Raw genomic sequence first — 24,327 nt, 5'->3', positions numbered from 1 at the left:
GACGTTATTATGATCAGATTCTATTAAAAAATTAAAAAAAAAATAAAAAATAATAATTCGGTTAACCAAAAACCGAACCGAAATAACCGAAATATTTTGTTTTTTTTTGAAAAAAAAATTGTACCAATCGGTTCAGCCGCAATAACCGAAACCGAACCGAACACCAAAAATATCGGTTCGGTTCGGTTATTTCGGTTCAGTTAAAAATCCCAGAGCTAGGCTTTACCGTTTTCGTATTGCTAAGTTGGTAAACAGTGACGTTATTATGATCAGATTCTATTCTTTCATTAACTATGTTTTGTTTGTTAATTTCATTCAATGCGTCTGCGATTTAGAGGCGCGTTTGCGTTTTTGATCAAATGTACGTAAAAAGACAATAATACCCTTGAGAAATGAACAAGACAAATAGCGATGTCCCCAACTCTCTTCATTAGCTCTCTCTCTCTCTCTCTCTCGATCTCGGTTTCTCGATCGACGACTGCTCTCTCTTGAAACCGGAGACGGCGTCACGGGACGAATCTATTCGCCGGGAATCGTTTTTCGTTTTTGGTCGTTCATACGGGGAGAATCGATTTGAATCTCCGGCGATCTGATCAGGATGAGTACCAGCGAGCTTCTTACCGTCGAGCCTCTCGACCTTCAATTCCCTTGTAAGCTTATATTGTTTTTTGACCTTTTCGTTGTTTGGCATAATGGCATGTCTTCTTCTCCCAGATCTAGATATTTTCTGAGTTAACGTTTTTTATGTAATTTGATTATTTAGTTGAATTGAAGAAGCAGATCTCTTGCTCTCTGTATTTGACGAACAAGACTGATAATAATGTGGCCTTTAAGGTTATAATTCTCTTCTCTTTTCGATTTTCGAATTAGAGAAATTGTTGTGATTTTATCTTTTATCTGAAGGCTTTTGTGTTGTGTTTGTAGGTTAAGACCACGAACCCTAAAAAGTATTGTGTTAGGCCTAACACTGGAGTTGTTCTTCCGAGGTCTACTTGTGAAGTTCTTGGTCCGTTCTCTCTCTCTTTCGAGATGGATTTGTGTTTTTGTTATTTTTGCCAAAATGGTTCTTGGATTAAGGAATTTAATGAATTATTCTTGTTTGTTGGTTTTGATCTAGTGACCATGCAAGCTCAAAAGGAAGCTCCTTCTGATATGCAGTGTAAGGACAAGTTTCTGCTACAAGGTGTGATTGCTAGTCCTGGTGTCACGGCCAAGGAAGTTACTCCTGAGATGGTATACTTGATTACATTCCATTGTTGATTTCATTTGGATGATTTTACAGTGTGGTTTTTTGGTTTTTTAAGCAATTGTTTGTTTTTTTTTTCTTGTGATGAAACTTTGCAGTTTAGCAAAGAGGCTGGACATCTAGTTGAGGAGACTAAACTGAAGGTTACTTATGTTGCTCCACCACGACCACCATCACCAGTTCATGAAGGATCAGAAGAGGGTTCTTCACCAAGGGCTTCTGTCTCAGATAACGGACATGGTTCTGAGTTTTCGGTTAGTTAATGTTAACTTACGTTTAGATTTGAGTGCTCTGCTAGACGTTTCTTTTTTGTTATTTTTTTATGTATATTTGTGTTTGATATTAGTTTCAGAGATTTAGCGTGGACAAAGGTGAACCTCAAGAAAACACATCTGAGGTATTTTTCACAATTTTTCTAGGCTTGTAACCGTCAAAAACCATTTGTTATTATTATCTTTTGCTTTTGCTCTGTCTAAAACCGATTAGTTAGAACTTTGGAGGTAACTTTATTGAAAAGTTGCCTTTTAGGCTGATTATTAGGTTGAGAATCTTTCTTTACGTTGATTACTTAAAAGGTTCATCACATTTTTAGAAGCTTACTCAGTACTCAAGCCGTCCATTACTTTTTGTGCTTGGAATCCTCTAGCTGTTATTTGACACGCAGTTGCCAGGAAAATCTGGTCAATTTACAATATTTCCATTACAGTTAAATTTTGGATGATTTTCAGGCGAGGGCTCTCATCACAAAGCTAACCGAGGAAAAACAGTCTGCCATGCAACTGAACAACAGACTTCAAAGAGAACTGGTAAAAGAACTTCCACTTGAATCCTTTTTATCGCTGAATCTATCCTCCTTACTGTTGTTTTTTGGAACGAAAAGGTTACTTTGATGATTAGCTACTACGAGGAAGCTTGAACTTTACATGTTTTTGAGAATAGATGCTTGAACTTTTAGCATTTACATTGGCCAGCCTGGACTCTTATCAAAACTTATTTCTCCATCACGAAACATCAGAATTGTTCCTTGAATGTTATTACTAGTAGATTAAATCACCATACCATTAAGAAAAACCAGTCTTCACAAGCTTAGTTTAGAATCTTGAGATTGTTTTCTGAGAAAGATTTTGGATTGAACGTGCAGGATCAGTTAAGGCGTGAAAGCAAGAAGAGCCAAAGTGGTGGTATCCCGTTCATGTACGTTCTTCTGGTCGGACTCATCGGTCTAATTTTGGGATACATTATGAAGAGGACATAAAACCAGCCCACCTGAATTTAATTCCTCACCCCTACGAAGGAAGAAGAAAACATCAACAACAACAAAACCAATAGACTTATAACTCTTTCAGTCGGACAATTCTTTTTCTCTTATGTATTTGTCAATTTCGCCTTAAAAAAGGTGCTCTAGAAGATTTGTGTTTCATAACTCAGTTTGCTTTGTTTTCAACTTTTGTAATCCAATGACTTTGCGTGGGTTATTTCTCCACTAATTCTTATCTTTCTCAAGACAAATTTCATCATCTAAACCTAGTAAACTAAAACCACAACTTAAAATGGAACCTTCCTTCTCGGCCAGAGACTTCTTGTTTAACCACACCCAAACCGAAAACGGTGAGCTAATCTACGCGCCAAACAGATGCGCGTGGAGTTCAGACCAATCTCTCGTCGTACCATTACCATCAGGTCCACCACCACTGCCCCCATTAGCATCTCCACCGTACAAAAACTTATAAGCTCCGATTAGATTCACCGAATCACACAATCTTAAAAATCCCTCCTTTCGTGATGCGGAGGATTCCGTTATCGTAAAGATTTGTCCTTTATACTACCATCTTCTTTTAGGGTTTTGAATTCTTCTTCTTTCTGATTTCGGACTTCAATGGCGCCTTTTGTTGAGGTTTGTAGGTATAAGCCTGTGCCACTATCATTGAGCTCTCTCTGTACATGTCCTTGCCGTTTCTCTCCAAGAAAATCTCTAACTCTTCCCCACTTCTCCGAAAAGTATTCGAATTTGGGTCTCGTCGAATCCAAAGCACTGTCTCGTTCTCGGTTTAGTCGTATTCCTGTTAACCGGCGTGTTATCATCACGGCCGTTGCTCGAGCTGAATCAAATCAAATTGGTGATGATGGCAACTCAAAGGAGGTAACTTTATTCCTCTTTCTTACTTTCTTTAAATTCTCTATAAAGAAGATTGATCAGAAAGATAGTTAATTTCAGCTTAGTAGTACTAAGACTCGTGTTAAGGACTTGAGTTTCGATAAAGAATTGTTCTTTTTGGATTACTATGAAAGGCTGAGAAACTTATCATGGCACTGCTGCAACTCCCATCTGTTTAGGAACACAGCAGAGATCAAGAAGAATTGGAAATTATTGAAGAAGATTCGAGTGTAGATGATCAGAAGCAGAAATCTAGAAGCCAGTTTAAGAAGAGAGTAATTTTTGGTATAGGAATTGGCTTGTCTGTAGGAGGTATTGTATTAGCTGGAGGATGGGTTTTCACAGCAGCATTAGCAGCTGCGGTTCTTCTAAGTGCCCGAGAATACTTTGAACTGGTGAGAAGTAAAGGAATTGCTCAAGGAATGACACCTCCTCCACGATATCTTTCTAGAGTCTGCTCGGTTATTTGTGCCCTTATGCCCATACTTACATTGTGAGTTAGTTTCAGTCAGTCAAAAACCTTAAAAGCTTGGGATTCTTTCTCTTATAGATAATTTTTTTATTTTTTTAATAGGTATTTTGGTCATATAGATATATCGGTGACATCCGCAGCATTTGTCGTTGCAATGGCGTTGTTGTTACAGAGAGGAAACCCGCGTTTTTCTCAGCTGAGTAGTACGATGTTTGGGCTGTTTTACTGTGGATATCTTCCTTGTTTCTGGGTTAAGCTACGCTGTGGGCTTACTGCTCCTGTTCTAAACACCGGCAAGCACTCCATTCCATTATTATTATTATGATCCTTCTTAGCTCTGCTGATACATAAAGTAGTTAGCAAAGACTAAGTCTCCTGAGCAGTTTAATTTCTTATAGGAATTGGAACAAGCTGGCCAATTATTCTCGGTGGTCAAGCACATTGGACAGTTGGACTTGTTGCTATATTGATTTCCTTCTGCGGTATAATTGCCTCAGACACGTTTGCTTTTCTCGGTGGCAAGGTATGTCTCTAATGAAGATTAGATCTATTCTCCACATTTCTCTTATTGTTCAGCACTCGTTTTGCCAGATTAAGGATGAGTACTATTCAGTGTATTCGATAAAAAGAACTACAAATTTAGTATATTGTCGACCTTCCAGTGCATATATATAGTCTTGCAAAAGTTTCTTCCGCCTGAAGTTAATGAACTAAAATTGCAGGCATTTGGTAAAACTCCTCTTATTAGCATTAGTCCAAAGAAGACATGGGAAGGAGCTCTTGCAGGACTTGTTGGTTGTATTTCCATTACCATTCTACTGTCCAAATCTTTGTCTTGGCCTCAATCTCTTGTCAGGTACTCAAATCTGATCTGCTCGAATTCCCAAAGCCCTGTCAAATCATAATGTTGTCTTTATTCTGACTGGTTCTATATTTAAACAGCATTATAGCTTTTGGAGTTCTTAACTTCTTCGGATCTGTCTTTGGTGACTTAACTGAGTCAATGATCAAACGTGATGCGGGTGTCAAAGACTCCGGCTCACTCATCCCTGGACACGGTAATAATCTGGTAAATCAAACCGGATTTTGTCTATTAATGCGTCCTCTCCAACCGATCTTATGTAATTGCAGGTGGAATATTAGACAGGGTTGATAGTTACATATTCACTGGTGCATTAGCCTACTCGTTCGTAAGACTTCATGGAGTTTGATTCTGTGGTGTGTTTCCCCAACAAAACTCACTATAGCTTCAAGAATACTTACAAAACCGGTGCTACTTTTGCCCTCTACGAACGAAAGTGAAGTTTAAAAGAAGAAGATATAGCAATGTGGCTGCAGAAATTCTGAGATTAGCCTTCGGTTTGTTGTTTGATTGAACCGGTATGCAATTTTTGCTTCAATGGGAGTAACTGGTTCCATCATTCGGCCCGTTGGTTTTTGTGTTGTCTGGTTGGTTAATGAAACGGCGGCGTATGCAATTAATTTACTTTTAAGAAAAAATCAGGTTGTTTTCCAGATAATGGATTGACGAACAAAAGAAAAAAGAAAGACTCAAAGCATGTGGGGATGTTAATGAATGCGTTGTTCCCAAGCAGACTTTTTTAGAGAGGAATTGCATTATAAAATTAAAATCTGAACGAAAAAGGAAACTCTATAGTAATAGTACTAATCAAAATTCAATGATACTAATAAAAGAGGCAAAAATTAAGAAATGATTGGGAAGAGGCAAAAGACATGGGTGGATTTTGTTATCCAATACAATAAAGAATGTTACTTTCACAATTTCACTGCAGAATCTTACTCAAGTGGTTTGATTAAACAAGAATTATTAAGTTGGTAACATTTGTGATTATATCAATCTAAGCCGAAAAATTGTTGGGTTCACCCTTAGAAGTGAACAACTCTCATTCACCCCCTCTTAATTAACCAATCATAATACAACAATATGTCATATCATATCATATTAAAAAAATCAAAATTAAAATAAAAAGATAATACAAATGAAGGAAACAAATTATGTAGATCTTTTATTAAGGAAAGTATGTCGGTTTGGTTTATAAAAGAGGATTATAGTTTCAATTTGTAATTTTAAAATTTTTATATCAGTTTAAGTTTATAAAGAATGGTTAGGATTTAGATTTTATAATTAAACAAAGTTATATGTCGGTTTGGATTTACAAAAGAGTGGTTAGGGTTTGGATTTTACAATTAAATGAAATTATATGTCGGTTTGAGTTTACAAAAGAGTGTTTAGGGTTTAGATTTTACAATTAAATGAAATTATATGTTAGTTTGGGTTTATAAAAGAATGTTTAGGGTTTAGATTTTACAATTAAACAAAATTATATGTTGGTTTGGGTTTATAAAAGAGTGGTTAGGATTTAGATTTTACAATTAAATGAAATTATATGTTGGTTTGGGTTTATAAAAGAATGTTTAGGGTTTAGATTTTACAATAAAACAAAATTATATATCGGTTTGGATTTATAAAAGAGTGATTAGGATTTATATTTTACAATTAAACAAAATTATATATCGGTTTGAGTTTATAAAAAATGGTTAGGGTTTAGATGTAATAATTAAAAACTGTAATATAATATTTAAATTAATAATTTTAAAATTGATTGATCTACAAAATTTATTTACTTAATTAAGATTTGTTTCCTTAATTTAAAGTGGGTGAACAAGAGTGGTTGACAGCTGATCCCAAGAATTGTCCATATAAGCCGAGGTACCATGTGATTGACTACACGGACAAATCTCGTATTACGCAATCTCTGCAATTTCTAAAAGTCTTAACATCGTTTTCTTAACATCGTTTACGACATTAAGCCCATACACACAAGTTAATATACGCTATTTCTAGAATGTAACAAAACACTAGAACGAGATAATATATTTCTTTCAGAATAATCATAATGTGTTTAGTAGAATGAAATTAGTTTGAGGTACTTTTTTTAACTTTTAGTACTTACAACAATAGAGAACATAGTCAAACGAACATATCTAGTGAATGATAAAATGTAAATCCGTATTTTTTCATTTGGACAGCAATATCAAAGTGGAGAAAAAAAGACTAACAAAAGGATTTATATATATCATTTGATTGGTTAACATCACAATCGAAGACTAAAGAACACATTAAAACATGATTATAAATAACCCAAATTAAAAAGCTAAAAAAAAACGAAATTAAAAAAAAACTTTTTTATTAAATATTTCTCTTAACATTTCCAAGCTGAGACAGCAACAAGTTCTTTCCTCTGCCAACACAAGACAAGTGAAGACAACGACGACTGTCTCTTCTCCAAGTGAAACCCTCTCATCGGATTCCTCTGCAACAAATACTCCGCTTGTGTCTCCGCCGCCTGACTCAGCGTCACCGGAGAAAACCCACATTGTCCAAATAAGCTTCTCCACGGCGGCGTTCTCTCCATCCAACGGTAACGATTCGTCAACAGTTTCTGTATGGACGGTTGCACACAAAACCTCTCAACCCTCGTAACAGCTTCCGCATTACTCGAGTCCAGTGACTCGAGCAGAGTCGTGTAGTACTGAAGCGCGTTAATCACACCGTTAGGGAACGGTGTGTCGTTGTTACGGTCGCAGCTTCTGTCTGAGCAGACGACCACGTTTGGAGAGATTTGTTTCAAGAAACGAAGGATCAACGGGAGGTAACCGGAGACAACGGAGCTGATTGGTAGATTCACAGAGATTGCTTCTTTCTCCGATGATCGGAATAGAGAGAGTGGCCAACAAGTAGGATTCAAGAGAATCTCCATGTTCAAGAGCTCGATTCCGAAGGACACACCTGTTTCTGCCGCGAAGTTTCTGAGATTCTCTTCTGTGAACCGGAGCTCGAATTCGTCGGAGACAGTTGAAGGAGATGCGAAAGCTGTAATCTTTAGCGACGGAGGTGAAGAAGATCTGTTTCTTTTCCCGGCGAGTTCTTGAATCAGAGACGCCCATTGACCTCCGTAACCGATATCGAAATCGACAATGTGAATCCGATCAGACCCTTCTAAGGACTCGAGAATGGTTTGGTTTGCAGTGAAGTTGACGAATTGAAGAAACGGTGAGGCTTCTGAGAAAGCTCTGTAAGCTGCGATTCGAAAGATTAGGTTTTGAGGAGGAGAGAGTGACGGTGATGAAGAGTCTTGAAGGAGAGAGTGAAGAGCTTCGGTTAGATACGAAGCTGCTCTATGAAGCGGAGGTTTAGGATTGTTGTTAGTGTCGTCGTCGTTCTTGTTAAGGTTGTGATTGAGCCGCGCCAATATCCCTTGCGCGAGGATGGGATTGTTATCTCCGCCGTTTGTGGTTCTTCCGATTAGCTCCACCGCCGCGGAGAATAGCTGGTCGATGATTAACGTTGACTGGTCTTCACCGGCTAACTTGGGCGGAGTGAGAAACGGGTCGTGAGATTCGTGACCCGGATCCGAGAAGGGGAAACCCCACTGTTGGGGGTGTTGAGATCCGGGTTGACCCGAATTGAGCCGTTTAGCAGGAGGAGACGACGGAGGATCCGAGAAAAAACCAGGACTTGGGTTAATCAGAATCTCAGGGTTCGTTGCGTCGTGAACAGGGAACCCATAGCCAAAGAGTGGATTAGGGTTATCAATAACCGGGTCGGATCCAGAACCGGTGTCGAAACCCACAAACTCAGAACCCGGATCCACAACATCACCACCACCACCAGACATGATTAACCTAAGGATACTCTCTTCTTGTCCGGGAGAGCCACCGGGGAGAACACCATCGAGATCCTCGAAACCCATCGGGTCGCATTTCTCATCGGCGCCGGAAAAGTCAGCAGCAGCAGCGCCGCCGCCGCCGCCGCCGTGAGAGGAAGACAGCGTGGTGGTTGAAGAAGAGAGGAAAGGGCTTGGACTTCTAACAGAGTCTAAAACAGACGTCGGCTCCGAGAACCCACCATTGTTAACGACAAAGCAGAGATCTTCAACTACTTCTCTTCCATGGAGTTTCTCTGGACCCCAGATTTTGTATTCCGGAGAAAAAGAAGAAGAAGAATCTAAAAAACCGAGAACCCCCTTCCCTTGAAATTGCTCAAAGGGTAGGGGCATGACCAATCTTGAAAGAGAGGGAGAACAAAAAGAAACCCTAGATCTCAGAACTAACTTAAGGAAGACGAAGAAGATGAAAGCTTGAAACTGAAATTGGCGCCCACATTATAATATCTCTCACTCACTCGGGGTCGGGTGTTTTTAATAACAATCTTTCGTCTCTTTGCTTTTGTATATTGACTCTGGCTTCCTGCAAGAACGTTCCAAAGTGATCTTCTTCATCCAAAGAAAAAAGAAAAAAAAAATGCTCTCTTTTCTTTTTATTTGGGAAAAGGATTTGGTTTTTGCTATCTGTGTGTGTGTGGTGCCTTGTGTCTGTAGATTTACTTATCTCTACATCTGTTTCCTCATTTTTTAAAGCCTAACTCGCACTTACGGCGCGTTACTCTTACTCTCTCTATAAATCTCTCTCTAGTCTCTATGGTCATTCATTCTCTTTTGTACTTTGGCTAAAAATGTTCATAGATCTTTTTTTTATGTTAGGGTCTAATTTGGTATATTGTTTTTTTTTCTCTTTAGTCAAAGTATATTGCACCTTGCTTTTTTTGCTGTCTATTTAAACTTTGATTTACCATTATTATTATCTTGTTTTGCGTTGATTATTTAAGTCAAAAGTCAAAACCTTATATTTATCTAATTTTGATTTTTGAGTTCTATGATGCCAACATGTTTAATATGGAAATAGCTAATTTTATGCGGATTGAATGAATTGTTTTTTCAATATCTTCCCCAATTTTTTATTTTATTTTATAAAGTAGAGTTGTGTTATTATCATGTATAAATGTATTTGTTTTTTGATTATGTAGCATGCTGTTAGATATATATTTAAAATATATGAGAAATATTTACTAATTTGAGAGTTAAATGATGATGATGATACTATATATTGATATTCAAATAGGTGTAAAACACTGACGATGTATATTTCATAGTCAAATAATGAACCAAAATTTTATTTACTTAAAAATATATAGTCAAAGTTATTTACTCAAATTGTTAAAAATATATGATTATCTACTATCTAAGATCTAGCAAAATAAGTAATCTGGATTTTATAATCTAAACTATGCACGAAACAAATGGAAAAAATTGTGTCAACAGTAAAAAATACTGCGGCGCGTCAAGAAAAATAAAAATCAATCTGAAACACTGTATAAAAAATCTAAAAACATATACCGAGGTTGCAGAGCAAAAGGTTAATTTGACGCAGATGGCTTATTGTCTATAATTGTGTGCCGTTGTTACCCCCTGATTTTATACGAATACGCTCAACGTGAAAGGAAGGGTAATACAGTAAGTTTAAATTAAAGCAGCAGCTCTTGCAGCAGTTAGCTTTGATGCCTGGTTTTTTTAAAACTGAATCTGACGCTTAAGCTGGTATCATGACCCGGACCAGCATCGGGTGGCTCGAGTCTGTCTTGACTACAAACGATAGGATGTAGACTTTTTTTTTTTTTTTCAAACAGAGGATGTAGACTTGTTATAGATAATTCAATAGTGCCCTCTAGTCTCTAGTCTCTACTATCAAAGTTTAAAGAACCAGCATACTATAGATAGCCTATGAGTCTACGACCAACACGATATATATAATCCAGTGTCTCAGTAACTCTATTCAAAAAGTATAAATTTGTTTACAAACTTAAAATACTCAAGTGGCCGCGTAGTAGAGGAGGATACCTAAGGAAAATCAAATACTAATAGAAAGATGTGTAGCTGGATTTACAAGACAAGTTGGAACTTTTGGTGGTTTGTGTGTGAATGAGAAGGAGACATTGCTTATGTTGTTTCCCTAAACATATTTCTATATTTTTAAGAAAACCAAAAACAATAATTAAAAAAGTCGAAAATCATTGTAATTGGACATTGTAATAATGGGAGACATGTTTTTTTTCTCCAAGACAAACAAGAAACCTCCATGTGAATTTCCACCACCTTGTTGTATGTCTAACACCATGTATTCTCTAGTATTAAACTATTTCTTTCTGCTTTTTTTGTGTTTTAGAAATTAAAATATAATCAAATTGCCTTAGTTTAATCAACTCAATATCTCAATATATAGGGTGGATGAATGGCTAGAGGAGGGACACATCGACCGTGTGTTACCTGCATACAATTTACTCGTGATTCGGTTTCACGAATACATATACTAATTTGGTTACGTTGATATAATTATATATATAAAACAATTAAATGTCAAAATATAAGGAATGTAAACTGATTTATATCAGTTAAAATATCATGATATAGATAGATGCCTAAACAACATACTATTTGTACCAGAGATTGCACAACACTAAGTAAATAAAGATTTCGGGGAAGAGTGGAGCTAGTCCTTTTATTAACGAGATAATTTGAGGTCGGCAATTACAAAGACTCGAGATTGAGTTCGTAAGTTTATAGTAAAACTAGTGAACAAAACCTGATGAGCTCAAATGTAGGTGCGGATTATACAAAGAATAAAAACTCAGTTATCGATGCAAAGTATTGCTCTCTGGGTAATGTCTTAGGGTCAGGATCCTCTTCCCAATAAATGTCCTCTTTTTTTATAGCGGATAGTTGACCTAGGGTTCCCATCGCAAAATGTCGAGGTTATCCTCGACGGAGTGTTAATGACTATCTCCAAATTTTGTCAGGTCGAAATCACAATTAATCTGTGTTGTTGGGCCGAGTGGCATATTGGGCGCAACCCATATCCAACAATAGTCCCCTTCTTAGTCCAGAGAGCGGCAGTTCTTCTGCGATCAATGGGCGTGCTTGAATTATCTGTTAATATGCCTGTTCAGCACATATTGCCTCAGGTCGCTTCTGGGGAACAAAATTGCTACAATGATTCTTCTGTAAATGCTAGGCTCGTCTTCTTGAGAAATACTATGAATATCCAGCGGTTTTTGCTTTGAGTGCGGTATTTGATGAATTTCCGGAAAATGAGTAGGTCGCATATCGAGGTGGCGGATTTTTGTTGCTCCTATACAAACCCCTAACAGCCGCCGCCGAGCAAGCTTCTCATTGTGAGATCACCTATGGTCGGTGATCGGCAGGATCCGCCGGTTAATCGCCCTTGTTGGGCGGCGTCGAGAGTTACAGTAGGTAAATCTGAGATCGGCAGTCCCGGTGGGGTCGGCAAAGATGGTTGTTGTGAGGTCGCATTGCGCGACACGGGAACAAAGATTGGAGAGCGGCAAGATGGTTCTCACGGGCATGGGAGTAGAGATGTGAATGCCAATTCCGTTTGCCCAAGCTCACCGGAGGTCGGCACCGTTTCTGAGCGGAGGTCGACACCATTTCCACCGTTAACTTGCGAGCCTTGCTTTAATTCGGTAGTTGATGGTTTTGGTGAGATCGATCTGGACGAGATCGGCGTTGATTGTTTTAGGGGAATCAGAGGCAAGCTCGGCGGTAAAGTGGTTGGTGGTTACGAGCTCAGCGGATCACAGGAGAAAGGTCGAGATGGGTTGAGGGGCAATGAGCTCGGCAGATCGAAGGAGAGAGTTCGAGATGGGTTGAATGGCAATGAGCTCGACGCGGTTGCTCGGCAATCACCTGGACTAAGCTTGGCGCGGTCGCTCCACCTTAGTCGCGAGTCCGCTCTAGTGAATCTCGGAGGTCGGCGTGACGGAGAAATTGAGATCGACCCAACGTGTGTGATGTCAGGTCGACAGATGGAAATTGGCTCTGAGGTTGGCAGGAGAGACTACGGAATTCAGCTCGGCATCGGTGAGGCCGACGGTTAGGGAGCCTCTTCGACAAAAATTCAAGGTTCACTCCCTCTCGAGGTCGGCTCCGATGAAATGATTTCGAGAGGTGAGGCCGATTGTGGTCTCTCGACCAGACTTGCAAGCGGAAGAGATCTGCCAGAGGACGAGATTGAGATCGTTACTTCGACACCTTCGTCTCGCGCAGGGCGGCGCGAGTTTTTCGGTGGTATCGATCCCGCTCATGAGGTTATTTGTCGAGAAGCCGAGCAGATCGAAGATCGGCACAATGAGAATCAGAGGGAAGATCAGAGGGATGCCAACCTCCGTGGATGAAGTGAGAGAGATTGGCGCGAGCAGCTCCACAGATGAGGTTGGCGTGAAAGGATCGATGTGTGCTCTCATCTTTCTAAGGGCGGATCTCCGAGGCTAGTCCGTTGATCGGTGGACTGAGGTCGACCGGATGTTGCGTGATGCTTAGGAAGTCGGTAACCTTGAGGTCGGCACCAAACTTGAGGTAGGCGCCAAGATGGAGGTCGGCACCAAGCATGAGATAGGCGCCAAGATGAAGGTTGGCACTAAGCTTGAGGTCGGCACCAAGCTTGAGGTAGGCACCAAATTTGAACGTGCAACTCGGTACCGAGAATGAGAATCGAAAGCCTGAAGGCAAGTGCGAGAGCGGCAAGCATGAGGGATGCGAGCAAATGTTCAATATGCAGCTCGGATTTGTGCTTTACCAAAGTAAAGTGGTAGGCGAGACTAACTCGCCGTACGTTTGGGTGGGGCTTTTGTGTCCGGCTTATCCTATGGGTGTTTGGGGTTGGCAAGAACTTGCAAGCCTCGGCTTGGCTTATTAGTTCAGGCGCCCTCAAACTAGTGCGAGACTTGCTCGTCTTTTTGCTTGGTTTCGAGATGTATTTTACGGGGCAATACGTCTCTTGGCTTACCCTGTTACGTGTTTCGAATACCAAGTTTTACGTTGGTAATTGAGATGTGCTCGTCGTACCTTTTAGGTGTGGCCCTGGTGTCCGGCTTACCCTATGGGTGCCTCGAGGTCGGCAAGAGTGTGCAAGTAAGAACTTGGCTTATTCAAACTTGACTGCCTACTAGTTGAATGCGAGACTGGGCTCGACCTTTTTTTGTGCGGATTCTTTCACCGCTGCATCCATGTGGAACGCGTTTTAAATCGTACACCTGGCCAGGGCGACAATGTAGAAGCTGGACACTCGTTAAGACGGACTTGTTCGAGAGAGCTTGTTTGTGATTAAATGTAGTCTTGCGAGTGTAATTTTTATTTTTATGTTTTGTTATAGTTGTGTCTTATAAAAGGCTGCCTACGTACCCTTGAAAAGGGATCAAGCCATTCGTAGTTTATTTTAGCAAAGGGAGAGCTCGGCATGACGAGCGATCTTTTTTTTTTTAGCGCCTAGCTATTCTTTTATTTAGCTGAGTTCCACGACCGTTTATCTTGATGTATGGTTTGACCTTGCCACTTTCTCTTCTTCCACATCTATGTACTCTTTGCCTGGTGCAGGGCGTCGTCGAGAGTCAGATGCTCGTATATGATAATATCGTCCCTGAAGCGAGACCCATATGAGAGAGCATTTCGGAGAGCGGAGATCGCAGTATCGTCTGCAATGGCGAGCTTTGAAACAACCTTCTTGAATCTTTTCATGAACTCTCTGAGCGATTCGTCTTCCTCTTGGTACATCGTCCAGAGATCGGCGTTAGATGCCTCCTTTATCATAAAGGTCGAGTGGTGTTGCAGGAAAGCAGCGGTGAGCTCTTAGTAGCTATCTATCGAATTTGCTTCAAGACTAGAAAATCAACTTAGTGCGTTAAGGGCTAAGTTTTCCACAAACATCTGACAGCATCCGACATCGTATTCTTTAGGACTAAAGTGTGCTCGGTTGATTGCAACACTCATGGATGTTAAGAAAGGTTTTGTGTCGGTTAGCTCGTTGTACGGAACGAACTTGAACTTGTTGATGTAACAAACGCGAACACTAGAGATTCTTGTCGTGAAGGGTGAGCGTTGAGCCTCTTCGAGCACCTTCTCCAAGTTGGGGGTAGCGCTTGTTGCTCGATGTATCTTGGCCGAGATGTCCTTTACGATCGCTTCAAGTGGCTGGATTTTTAAATCCTTGTAATCTTTCAGGTCGTCTCGCGGATGGTGGTTCGTCAGTGTTGGAGTCGACTGGCTCCTACTACGCTTGCTACGACGGTGCGTCTGGTCTTGATCAGCGAGCGCCCCGTCCCTGGTGTGGTCGTCGAAGGATCCTTCGATGATGGATGTCGGTCGGCGTCTGTGACTCTCTGAGCGTTTCTCGACTACCGGTGACATGGGTAGTAGTGTGTCCAGGTCGGCAGGGTAGCTTGTGTGTCGACGATCGTGCCATCTTTCCTGGAGTTTGTTAATTTTGTCCTACAATGCTTCTTGTGTTGCAACGAGTGTGTCGAGCTGCTCAGTTGTTCGTGTGTTTTGACTATTGAGCTTGTCGAGGATAGTCTGCATCATATCGTCAAAGTTGTTATGTCCAGCAAGCAAGGGAGCTGGGAGCGCGACACTATCAGTGACAGCTGGAGCCACGGTTTGACGATGCTCATCAAGTGCAGCAACAAGAGGTAGGATTGGCGCGTCGAGTATTGTATGCATCAGTTCGTGGAGTCCGCTCCTTTGTGCTGTGGGCAAAACATTTGGAAGGGCGGCATTGTTGACGACAGTCTAGTCGTGGCAGGTCCGTGCTCGACATGCATGGCAGGGAGAGGTTCCACGGACGCGTCGGGCGCTGGTAGAGAGGTTGTGTTGTTCGGCGCAGAGCCTTCGATTGTGGTTGTCGTGGAAGGTGGAGGTGGGAGAGTGAGTGTTCTTATGCGTCCCCATCGTTGTTCCGAAGGCGATGGTTGTTCGAAAGTGGTGTTGAATTCTTCGCTGGAGTTTCCCGAGTTCGCCATATCTTGATCTGGAGTCTTCGTGGAAATGGCGACCGTGATCGTCAAAAAGGAGCGCTCTACTCTTGCCCCACGGTGGGCTCCAATTGTTTGTACCGGGGATAGCAAAACACTAAGCAAATAAAGATTTCGGGGAAGAGTGGAGCTAATCCTTTTATTAACGAGATAATTTGAGGTCGGCAATTACAAAGAGTCGAGATTGAGTTTGTAAGTTTATAGTAAAACTAGTGAACAAAATCTTGACGAACTCAAATGTATGTGCGAATTATACAAAGAAAAAACTCAGTTATCGATGCAAAGTATTGCTCTCTGGGTAATGTCTCGGGGTCAGGATCCTCTTTCCAATAAATGTTCTCTCTTTTTATAGCGGATTGTTGACCTAGGATTCCCTAGAGTTCCCATCGCGAAATATCGAGGTTACCCTCGATGAAGTATTAATGACTATCTCCAAATTTTGTCGGGCCGAAATCACAATTAATCTGTGTTGTTGGGCCGAGTGGCATATTGGGCGCAGTCCATATCCAACACATACTATACAAAATGAATAGACCAAATATTTTTGAAAATTTAGATTAGGGTTACAATGCATTAGAAATCAACTAAGATTTACTTTAGTAACTTCACCGCTCATACACACCTTTTCTCACTCGAAACTAGTATCGAAATAGAGAGCTTTGGTTATATATATTTTTACGCAAAAAGTAGTATGTTTGTTTTTTTTGTTCGTCTCACATGTCGTTGTCAAGATGTCATATTTGCAAATTCACTCTCACTTTCACTTTCATATGAGTAGGATTTTACTAATTTCCCAAAATAAACCTAAAGTTCTCAAAATAACCGATAGTCTCCTGTGCTGATCTTTCGATTCACGGGCAAAGATTTCTTTTCTTTCTTATTAAGTTTGTTCACTTTGTACGTTCAGAAATTATAAGGGGGTTAACTTACAGGAATTAGGTCATATCATATCATATCCAAGTCACAATCACAAAACAAGGACAACGTAATGTCAAATTTTGGTTGGTTTATCACTAATTATCTAGACTTAGGAGACACATATTACAGCACAAATAATAAAATATGTGTCGCTTTGCTATAGAGAATAAATAGTGACGGCGGAAACAAAAAAAAAAAATAACAAGATAGTGATAGATTCTATGATCTGATAATTTGTCAATACAACAACCAAACATAACCATGTAGTATTAACATAAATTATTTGATTAAACTGTATAATATGAGTGATTGACACATTGCTAAAGCTAAAATTATTTTTTAAAAATCTAGAAATAGTTGACATAATAAAGCAAGTAGACGAACAAATCCGACCGCCGCATGGCACATCGACTACTATACTAATCAAATCACAGTGTAGTTCCTCTATAAAATGATAACTAACTATATATAGGTTACGTCACATAAGGTATGAGCCGGTGAACCAATGTGGATATTGTTCTAGAATCATATTAATCTATATAATAATAGTAATCCGAATAAATGCGAAGAACAGTTATATTTTTTTATTATATATTTTTATAAAATATTTTATTTCTTTATTTTTTGTCAAAAAAATTATATGGCTGCGTTTCTTTAGAAGTTACATCTATTGAATCTAAAATTATGTCTTTTACAAATAGTTGTGTCTATTCAAATATTCACATATTTAGAAATCTATATATATGTTCTAAATTTCATACTTTCTTTTCAATTCAAAGGTACATCTTAAAAAATTTATATATTTGTTTCTCTTTTACAAAATTTTCAAACTTCCTATTCAACAAAAGAATTTCATAAATCGGAATTAATTGTGAAGAACACTTGCATCTCTTCGTTATACATTTTCATAAAATATTATATATATATATATATATATATATTTCTTTTTAGACAGAAATTTCTACGGTTGCGTCTTTTTAAAAAATTGCGTCTGTTGAATGTAAAGTTGTGTCTCTTGCAAACAGTTATTTCTATTCAAATCTTCACATCTTTAGAAACCTATATTTTTTTCTTTTTTGATAAATCTTAAAAAATCTATATACATGTTCTTCTTTTGTGAAATTTTCAAACTTTCTTTTCAATTCAAAGGTACACATCTTTAGAAATTTATATATTTATTTTTCTTTTACAAAATTTGCAAACTTCCTATTCAACAAAGATTTTTCATAAATCTTAATAGATACGAAGAACAATTGCTTTTTTTTGTTACACATTTTCATAAAATATTTTTAGGTAGAAACTTCTACGATTGCGTCTCTCTAAAAAATTGTGTATATTGAATGTAAAGTTGTGTCTCTTACAAAAAGTTGTGTCTATTCAAATGTTCACATCTTTTGAATCCAAATATTTGTTTTTTTTGAGAAATCTTTAAAAATATATACATATGTTATTCTTTTGTGAAATTTTCAAAAAAAAATTTCAATTTAAACATACACATCTTTAAAAATTTATATATTTGTTTTTCCTTTACAAAATTTTCAAACTTTCTATTCAACACAGATTTTTTCATAAATCTGAATAAATGTGAATAACAGTTGCATCTTTTTGTTATACATTTTCATCAAATATTTTATGTATTTATTTTTTTGACAGAAACTTCTGCGGTTGCATCTCTTTAAAAAATTGAATCTCTTCTTAACATGATGAATCACAATAATTTGAAATTCCACTTTCAGCGTCATTCCCTACTCTATAAATTATTTATCAACATACATAATAATAACAATGATGTAAAAATAACTTCTAATAGATTGATGTTTTGACAATTTCACATATATTAAGAAAAAATTAAAGTTTATCTATAAATTAATTTATAATTACTTTTTGGTAGAAAGAAAAAATATAAACCTCAGATAACATGCCATGTGGAGAAAATTATAAAGTAAAAAATCTATTTTAGGTTTTTAATGTACAACATCAATTTTTTAGGAACAAGAAAAAATATTAAAACATCAATATGTTAGAGATAGAAGAAGTAATTTTTAATTATATTCAGTATCTGAGTTTAATTCTTCATAAATTATGAATTTTTATTTATTAAAATATATTAAACTAAATTATTCTAACCTATTTAATTGAATCATTGCAACATTTGCTATATTTAATATTTAAGATCACATCACTCGGAAAAAATCTTCATAAATTATTATTTATTAGATTTTAATTCCAAATATATATTTAAATAAATTATTACAACCTTTTAATTAAACCACATAAAATTTAGTTTATTTGATGAACCATTAAAACTTTCTATTTCTATTTTGAAGGTAAAGTTATTTATAAGAATATTTCTCAATAAATATTTGTAGAAAGTTTCAAATTTTTTATTTTATTTTTTGAGTTAATTATTAAATAACTTAATAAAGATAAATAATTAAAGAAATTTTGTAATAACTATTTTATTAACATGAGTTCCTAGTAATAATCATAATAATCATAATTAGTTTTCATATTTGTTGACTACTAAAAGGTTTATCTTTCGATCCATTGTTTTGCAATGCAATACAATCAGAGTCAATAATAATTGTGTATGTATTTTATTTTTTCAGTATCATTAAGCCATTATGTTGAACTAAATTTAAAGATTATGATCTACTGGTCTATAATAAGTGTTTCCAAGTTATAATTTTTTTGTTGGCAAGAATTTGTTTGATAATTATATTTCAACAAGTCATCTTAACAATGTAAATACAGAAAACTTTTAGTTTTTGAATATATATATATATATATATATATATATATATATGGATAATTGGGCTGGGCTTTATATAATACAAGCAAAAACAAATACGGCAGTCTTTTAACGGGCTTTATAGAAGAAATTGGAGAAACATTACTCTATGGTATTTTAACTAATCATGGGCCTTAAGTCCATAAATAATTTGGTAACTAAATCATGCTTACTTTTAGGGAATAAAACCAATCAAAATATACCTTGATTAAAGAAAGAGGTCCGTATATAAATAAAATAGCTGACCTGACGTGATTATATTGATTAACTGTGACAATCGCAGTCGAAGTTTGAGAGATATTCAATCATAAACTCGAATCCCAAAGTATAATCTCTTCATCTCTGTAAGTTTCTCCAATCTTTTTTATTTCGTTTATACTACTTTTAATAACCTTGCTTGATTCCTTCAGAAGGTTTAAACACTATTAAGTGGATTACGACTTGGGCAGCTGAAAAAAATTAGGGTTTTGTGTTGGGATTTGGTAAAAATCGTTTTTTGTTTTTTTTGGGTAAATCGGTGATTCTAGAAATTTTTGCAGGAACAAAAGAATGAGTACAGCCAGCTTCAAGCAGGATCATGATTTTGGTAAGAATTTTTTTTTTTATAATAATTCCCAGTAATTGGATTGTAATTATTAGTATGATATAACAGTAAATATGGTTCTTGGATTATATTATATTGCAGAAAAGAGGAAAGCTGAAGCTTTAAGGATCAGAGACAAGTATCCTGACCGTGTCCCGGTAAAAAAAAAAACTTGTTTCAAGCTTTGTTCTGTATTGTGTTCTGTTTCCTAGTTTTGTTGAAATTATATAGGAGCATACATGATCTTGTGTGGAATCCTGAGGCCTGATTTGATTTCAAATCTTGCAAATACAATAACACTTTGATAGATGTTTCTTGTTTCCTTTGAAGGATTTAGACTCTCTTAGTGAATAGTATCTTTTTAACTGTGTGGTTGAAGAACTTGAGAGTTTCAGAAATAAGATGTTTTTATTTTTGTTATAGTAGGTGATTGTGGAGAAGGCAGAGAAAAGTGACATAGCAAACATCGACAAGAAGAAGTATGAATGATCCTGTTTGTTTTTTTTATATATATCTACATTCTATGGAAATTAGATTCTTAAACATTGGAGTTTTTGCTTTGCTTATTCAATATAGTTTTGATATGTGTATTTTACAGATACCTCGTCCCAGCGGATCTAACGGTTGGCCAGTTTGTGTATGTGATTCGTAAAAGAATCCAGCTTAGTTCAGAGAAAGCTATCTTCATCTTTGTTGATAATGTTCTTCCTCCCACCGGTAATGACTCCTCTTTACATCCACCACCATGTTTTACTCTTTAATTAATCACCATTCCATAAACACGACATCTTTCTTATTTGGAATTTGGTAATCTCGATTGCAGGAGCAATGATGTCAACCATCTACGAAGACAAGAAAGAAGAGGACGGCTTCTTGTACGTTACTTACAGTGGGGAAAACACATTTGGATCGTCATGAATTTGATAGAAACAAAACAAAAACTCAGGGCTTTAATTATTATGATTCCTATCGTCCGAATTTAACGTGATGTGTTCTTTGCTTATTTTAAGTTTTTTTTAATGGAATGTAAATTATTAATTTATCTTGTTTCTTGGTCGTGAAACTGTTTTAGCTGCGGATATGATGAACAAGTTACAAAACTAATCGCCTACCAAAAAAAAGTTACAAAACTAATCGGTTTTTGCAAACAAAAGTGTTTCGTTTCGGTTTTACAATTTTTAGTTTGTAGAGAGTTTTTTGACCCGACAATTGCGGGGCAAGCCCCACTTAATCTAGACACAGTAAAGAACGATTGTGGGCCGGTCGACGTAAGCAGTAAAAGACAAAATAACATGGGGGAAGCGCCACGTGGTAAAGTGAGCGGCAATGGCGGCTTGGGGTTGCGGTTAGGGCACGACCTTCACGAACAACATAAAAACAGAGGCGGTGATGGTCCACGCACACTTGTCTGCTGTTTCTCTTTGGTCCCACACGTTCTTCACCTTCCTCCATTTTATTTCTTCCATTAAATCATAAATGTAATGTATTCTCTCCCATGTCACGTCAACTACTAATTTAGTATAGTATGTCTCCCTACTCTATTATTTTCCCACAAATATTTGACTACTAACATAAAAAGTGCCAAAAATATCTATATTTTGGGTTCACGAAGATTGTTGAACCAAAACTCAGCACAAGTGGTTGTTTAATGTGTTTGTGAGAGATCTAGTGTCAACTTTTCAGGTATTTTTTCACTGGTGAACAAGATTTTAGGGCGTTTAGATAAGGGGCTTTTTATGTACGTATATCCCCACTACTATAGTTTTGCATGTTTACTGAACTTAATTATAACTTCAATCAAATTCTGTTTTTTCCAATTGAAAAGTCAACCAGATTATATAATACAAATTTTGTTATTGACTTTTGAGGGTTTAGCAGACACTACCAGTGCCCACTTGTTGAAATGATCAAACTATGTCTCCCTGGTGATTAGAAGCATGGAAACTAGTATTACTTTATTATGCATGAAATATCATTAAAATCGCGATAAGTCATCGCAATTATGCAACGAAATAACTCGCTTGTTGTAACGTCAATGTGTTCACGTATATATCAACAATTAGTATCATGTGGGAAAAGATTTATCTATTTATATATATATATATATATATATATATCTCAATGTGATAATTAAATACATCTAACAACAGAACTAATCACAGACAAGACCGTTGCTTACTTATTAGTTATTATCAACTATATATATAGATAAGATAATATATTATACTTGAATAAGTTAATCATATATATATGTAAATGAATGCTACAAAAGAACGGAAGCATTGAAAAGATCTTCTGCTTTTACTACACACTCCCTGAATATAAATTCAATCAGCAATCGATTACTCTTTTATATAACCTAATTTACTCGAAACACCCCGTCCATGTTACAGAATAATAATGAGATATATATAAGAAAAAACTTAATTTGAACCTGTCAGAAATGGAATCCGTCTTGAAGAATGTTTGGTCGAAAAAGTCTGCTTACTTTTTGTTATCGCCATTAGAAATATCGATCGTTACGCGAATGTTATGCTTCCCGAGAAACACACACACATGTAAATTAGAAAATATGAGGAGACAAAGTTAGAAAGGTAGCGTAAAAACATGCAAAGTGTTTAAAGGCCTCAACGTAGAGACAAAGAGGTAAGAGATTTAAAACCTTTTCTTGGGATAAACAAAGAAGCATATGCATCAAAAACCCTAATTCTCCCTTTTGCTCGTTTCGATGACTAGCTAGATTTTCGCTCCATTATTATTACATTTTATTTACAAAATGATATACATAAAATCAGTAAGGGGCTAAATCTGAAGATTGCTATAACTACGAGAGAGAAGACACAAGTTTGGTCTTTTCTCCTTCGTTAGGTTTCTCTGGTTTGGGTCGGTGGATTCCGCAGAGAGAGTAGAGGGGGCCACACAACACCATATCTGACCTTCACTACTCTTTTCTTCTTCTCAGCCATACATTTGCATGTTCTCTCTTTCTCCTCTACCATCAACGACTCGTTCTCTCTCCATCTATATCTGCATTTATTACACAATCTCTCTGCCTTACGCATTTATAACAATCACGATACCTTTAAACCGCCATATCTGTCTGACCATCTCTCCCTATATATATCTACATATTGGTCTGTCTCGCCTATAATTCATCTCTTTGATCGATACTACTCGTATGGATATGCTGAGGAGTGCTTGCTTCTATTTCCTATTAATAGTTTCTGTCATCCTTTCTCGGTCTCCTATGTGCGATTGTCGCCATCTTGGACACATACAGAAGAAGCTTAGCGTGAATCGTGATCATTTAACTAAGGTAAGCCCCTTTTTGCTTTGTGATGTTGTTTACTTAAGAGTCTCGATCGGTTATTATGAATGATGTTATATTTTATTATTGTAAACCCACATGCTTATAAACATAGGAAATTAACACGAATAAATTTCTTAATCATTTATATATTAACATGTGTGTATGATATATAGTCCGTTTTTAAAAGAAAAAATCTGGTTCATCTATATATAAGGTTTTAAAATTTGATTTCTATAATATAGAAGAATTGGAATGCATAGTTTTTCTTTTCAAAATCAAATCTACTAGTCAAAATTTTGTAGGAAGGCTCCTACTACTTTAAATTATTCTGAATGCTATGCGTATAGCTAGAGTTGATAATTAAGAGGTTCGGGAGTAATTAAACTATGGTAACATAAGGTAACTTGAATACTAACTGTTATATCATGTCAACAGAACAATGAAGAGATTACAAAACTAGAAGCTCAATCAACAATCAAGACGAACAACTTATCGAGCCAAGCACATGCCGTACTTAATCATGGTGATGTTAATGGTCAGACCAACATGAAGAAAACGAAGGACGTTCACAAAGTAAAACGAGCTTCCGACAAAATGGTGTCGTCTAAAAGAGGCTCAAGAACTTGGAAAATTCCTAAATATTCAAAGAAGCAGCCTAGATCAGATCAAGAACACCCTGGTTTCAATCTTGATTATATGCAGCCCACAACACACCCGCCGCACCATAATTAACGCTTAATGATCATGTAACGATAGAAACGAATTTCATATCGTGATTTATTATATATCATAACCTTGAGTCACGAAGAATTTGCACATTTTCAGATATATCATGATATGTATGGTGAGAAACGTCCTACTTTTAAGCTTTACAATTAAAATACACATATAATTAGATTAGTAAAACAGTTATCATGTAATATTGTTAAATACTATACTCCTTAAGGTTTCTTGATTTTGTTAATATTTATTACACTTGCATGCATATATATCATGATGTATTACTATATCTACTCGTCTTTATATGCACATGCATGTGTGTGATCATATCGTTGCGATTGTATGTATCTTTGTTGTTGTTCACAATATTGTGTTGTGTTATCAATATTCAA

The 24,327-nt window shown here is 36.9% G+C and overlaps 5 protein-coding genes across 8 annotated transcripts; 4 read left to right on the top strand and 1 right to left on the bottom strand.

Annotated features, from left to right (window-relative positions):
- The first annotated feature begins 306 nt into the window (after positions 1 to 306).
- Positions 307 to 2,733, top strand: LOC104749269 (vesicle-associated protein 1-1). 3 transcript variants are annotated; one of them, XM_010470860.3, is made up of 8 exons: positions 307 to 650; positions 764 to 834; positions 925 to 1,006; positions 1,118 to 1,233; positions 1,345 to 1,500; positions 1,599 to 1,643; positions 1,975 to 2,052; positions 2,388 to 2,733. In XM_010470860.3, exons 1-8 carry the CDS (start codon positions 599 to 601, stop codon positions 2,499 to 2,501), a joined length of 714 nt encoding a protein of 237 aa, XP_010469162.1. In that variant the 5' UTR covers positions 307 to 598; the 3' UTR covers positions 2,502 to 2,733. The 3 variants fall into 3 exon arrangements, with proteins under 3 accessions (XP_010469162.1, XP_010469161.1, XP_087347980.1); XM_010470859.3 differs by having other exon boundaries at positions 321 to 650; positions 1,593 to 1,643; XM_087491854.1 differs by having other exon boundaries at positions 362 to 650; positions 925 to 1,233; positions 1,593 to 1,643.
- Positions 2,734 to 2,817: 84 nt separating this feature from the next.
- On the top strand, positions 2,818 to 5,464 carry LOC104749268 (phosphatidate cytidylyltransferase 5, chloroplastic). The gene is made up of 7 exons (XM_010470858.3): positions 2,818 to 3,386; positions 3,581 to 3,894; positions 3,976 to 4,166; positions 4,272 to 4,396; positions 4,596 to 4,729; positions 4,816 to 4,931; positions 5,005 to 5,464. The coding sequence occupies exons 1-7, from the start codon at positions 3,123 to 3,125 to the stop codon at positions 5,082 to 5,084; spliced, it is 1,224 nt and encodes a 407-aa protein (XP_010469160.1). The 5' UTR covers positions 2,818 to 3,122; the 3' UTR covers positions 5,085 to 5,464.
- Positions 5,465 to 6,947: 1,483 nt separating this feature from the next.
- LOC104749267 (scarecrow-like protein 22) lies at positions 6,948 to 9,390 on the bottom strand. The gene has a single exon (XM_010470857.3). It carries the CDS (start codon positions 8,952 to 8,954, stop codon positions 7,098 to 7,100), a length of 1,857 nt encoding a protein of 618 aa, XP_010469159.2. The 5' UTR covers positions 8,955 to 9,390; the 3' UTR covers positions 6,948 to 7,097.
- Positions 9,391 to 19,535: 10,145 nt separating this feature from the next.
- Positions 19,536 to 20,950, top strand: LOC104749266 (autophagy-related protein 8g). Of its 2 annotated transcripts, none has more exons than XM_010470856.3 (6): positions 19,536 to 19,666; positions 19,862 to 19,908; positions 20,008 to 20,063; positions 20,332 to 20,384; positions 20,504 to 20,622; positions 20,729 to 20,950. In XM_010470856.3, the coding sequence occupies exons 2-6, from the start codon at positions 19,872 to 19,874 to the stop codon at positions 20,821 to 20,823; spliced, it is 360 nt and encodes a 119-aa protein (XP_010469158.1). In that variant the 5' UTR covers positions 19,536 to 19,666; positions 19,862 to 19,871; the 3' UTR covers positions 20,824 to 20,950. The 2 variants fall into 2 exon arrangements, with proteins under 2 accessions (XP_010469158.1, XP_087347979.1); XM_087491853.1 differs by having other exon boundaries at positions 19,563 to 19,666; positions 20,504 to 20,606; positions 20,729 to 20,768.
- A 2,003-nt stretch (positions 20,951 to 22,953) lies between these two features.
- On the top strand, positions 22,954 to 24,018 carry LOC109129625 (root meristem growth factor 10-like). The gene is made up of 2 exons (XM_019238120.2): positions 22,954 to 23,221; positions 23,651 to 24,018. Exons 1-2 carry the CDS (start codon positions 23,084 to 23,086, stop codon positions 23,945 to 23,947), a joined length of 435 nt encoding a protein of 144 aa, XP_019093665.1. The 5' UTR covers positions 22,954 to 23,083; the 3' UTR covers positions 23,948 to 24,018.
- The last annotated feature ends 309 nt before the right edge of the window (positions 24,019 to 24,327 follow it).

The sequence above is a fragment of the Camelina sativa genome, chromosome 16 (genome assembly GCF_030686135.1).
Source record: "Camelina sativa cultivar CO46 ecotype springtype chromosome 16, ASM3068613v1".
In the NCBI taxonomy this organism is placed as follows: Eukaryota; Viridiplantae; Streptophyta; class Magnoliopsida; order Brassicales; family Brassicaceae; genus Camelina; species Camelina sativa.
Note: the sequence above shows the minus strand (reverse complement) of the source record. Positions and strands in the feature narration are given on the sequence as shown.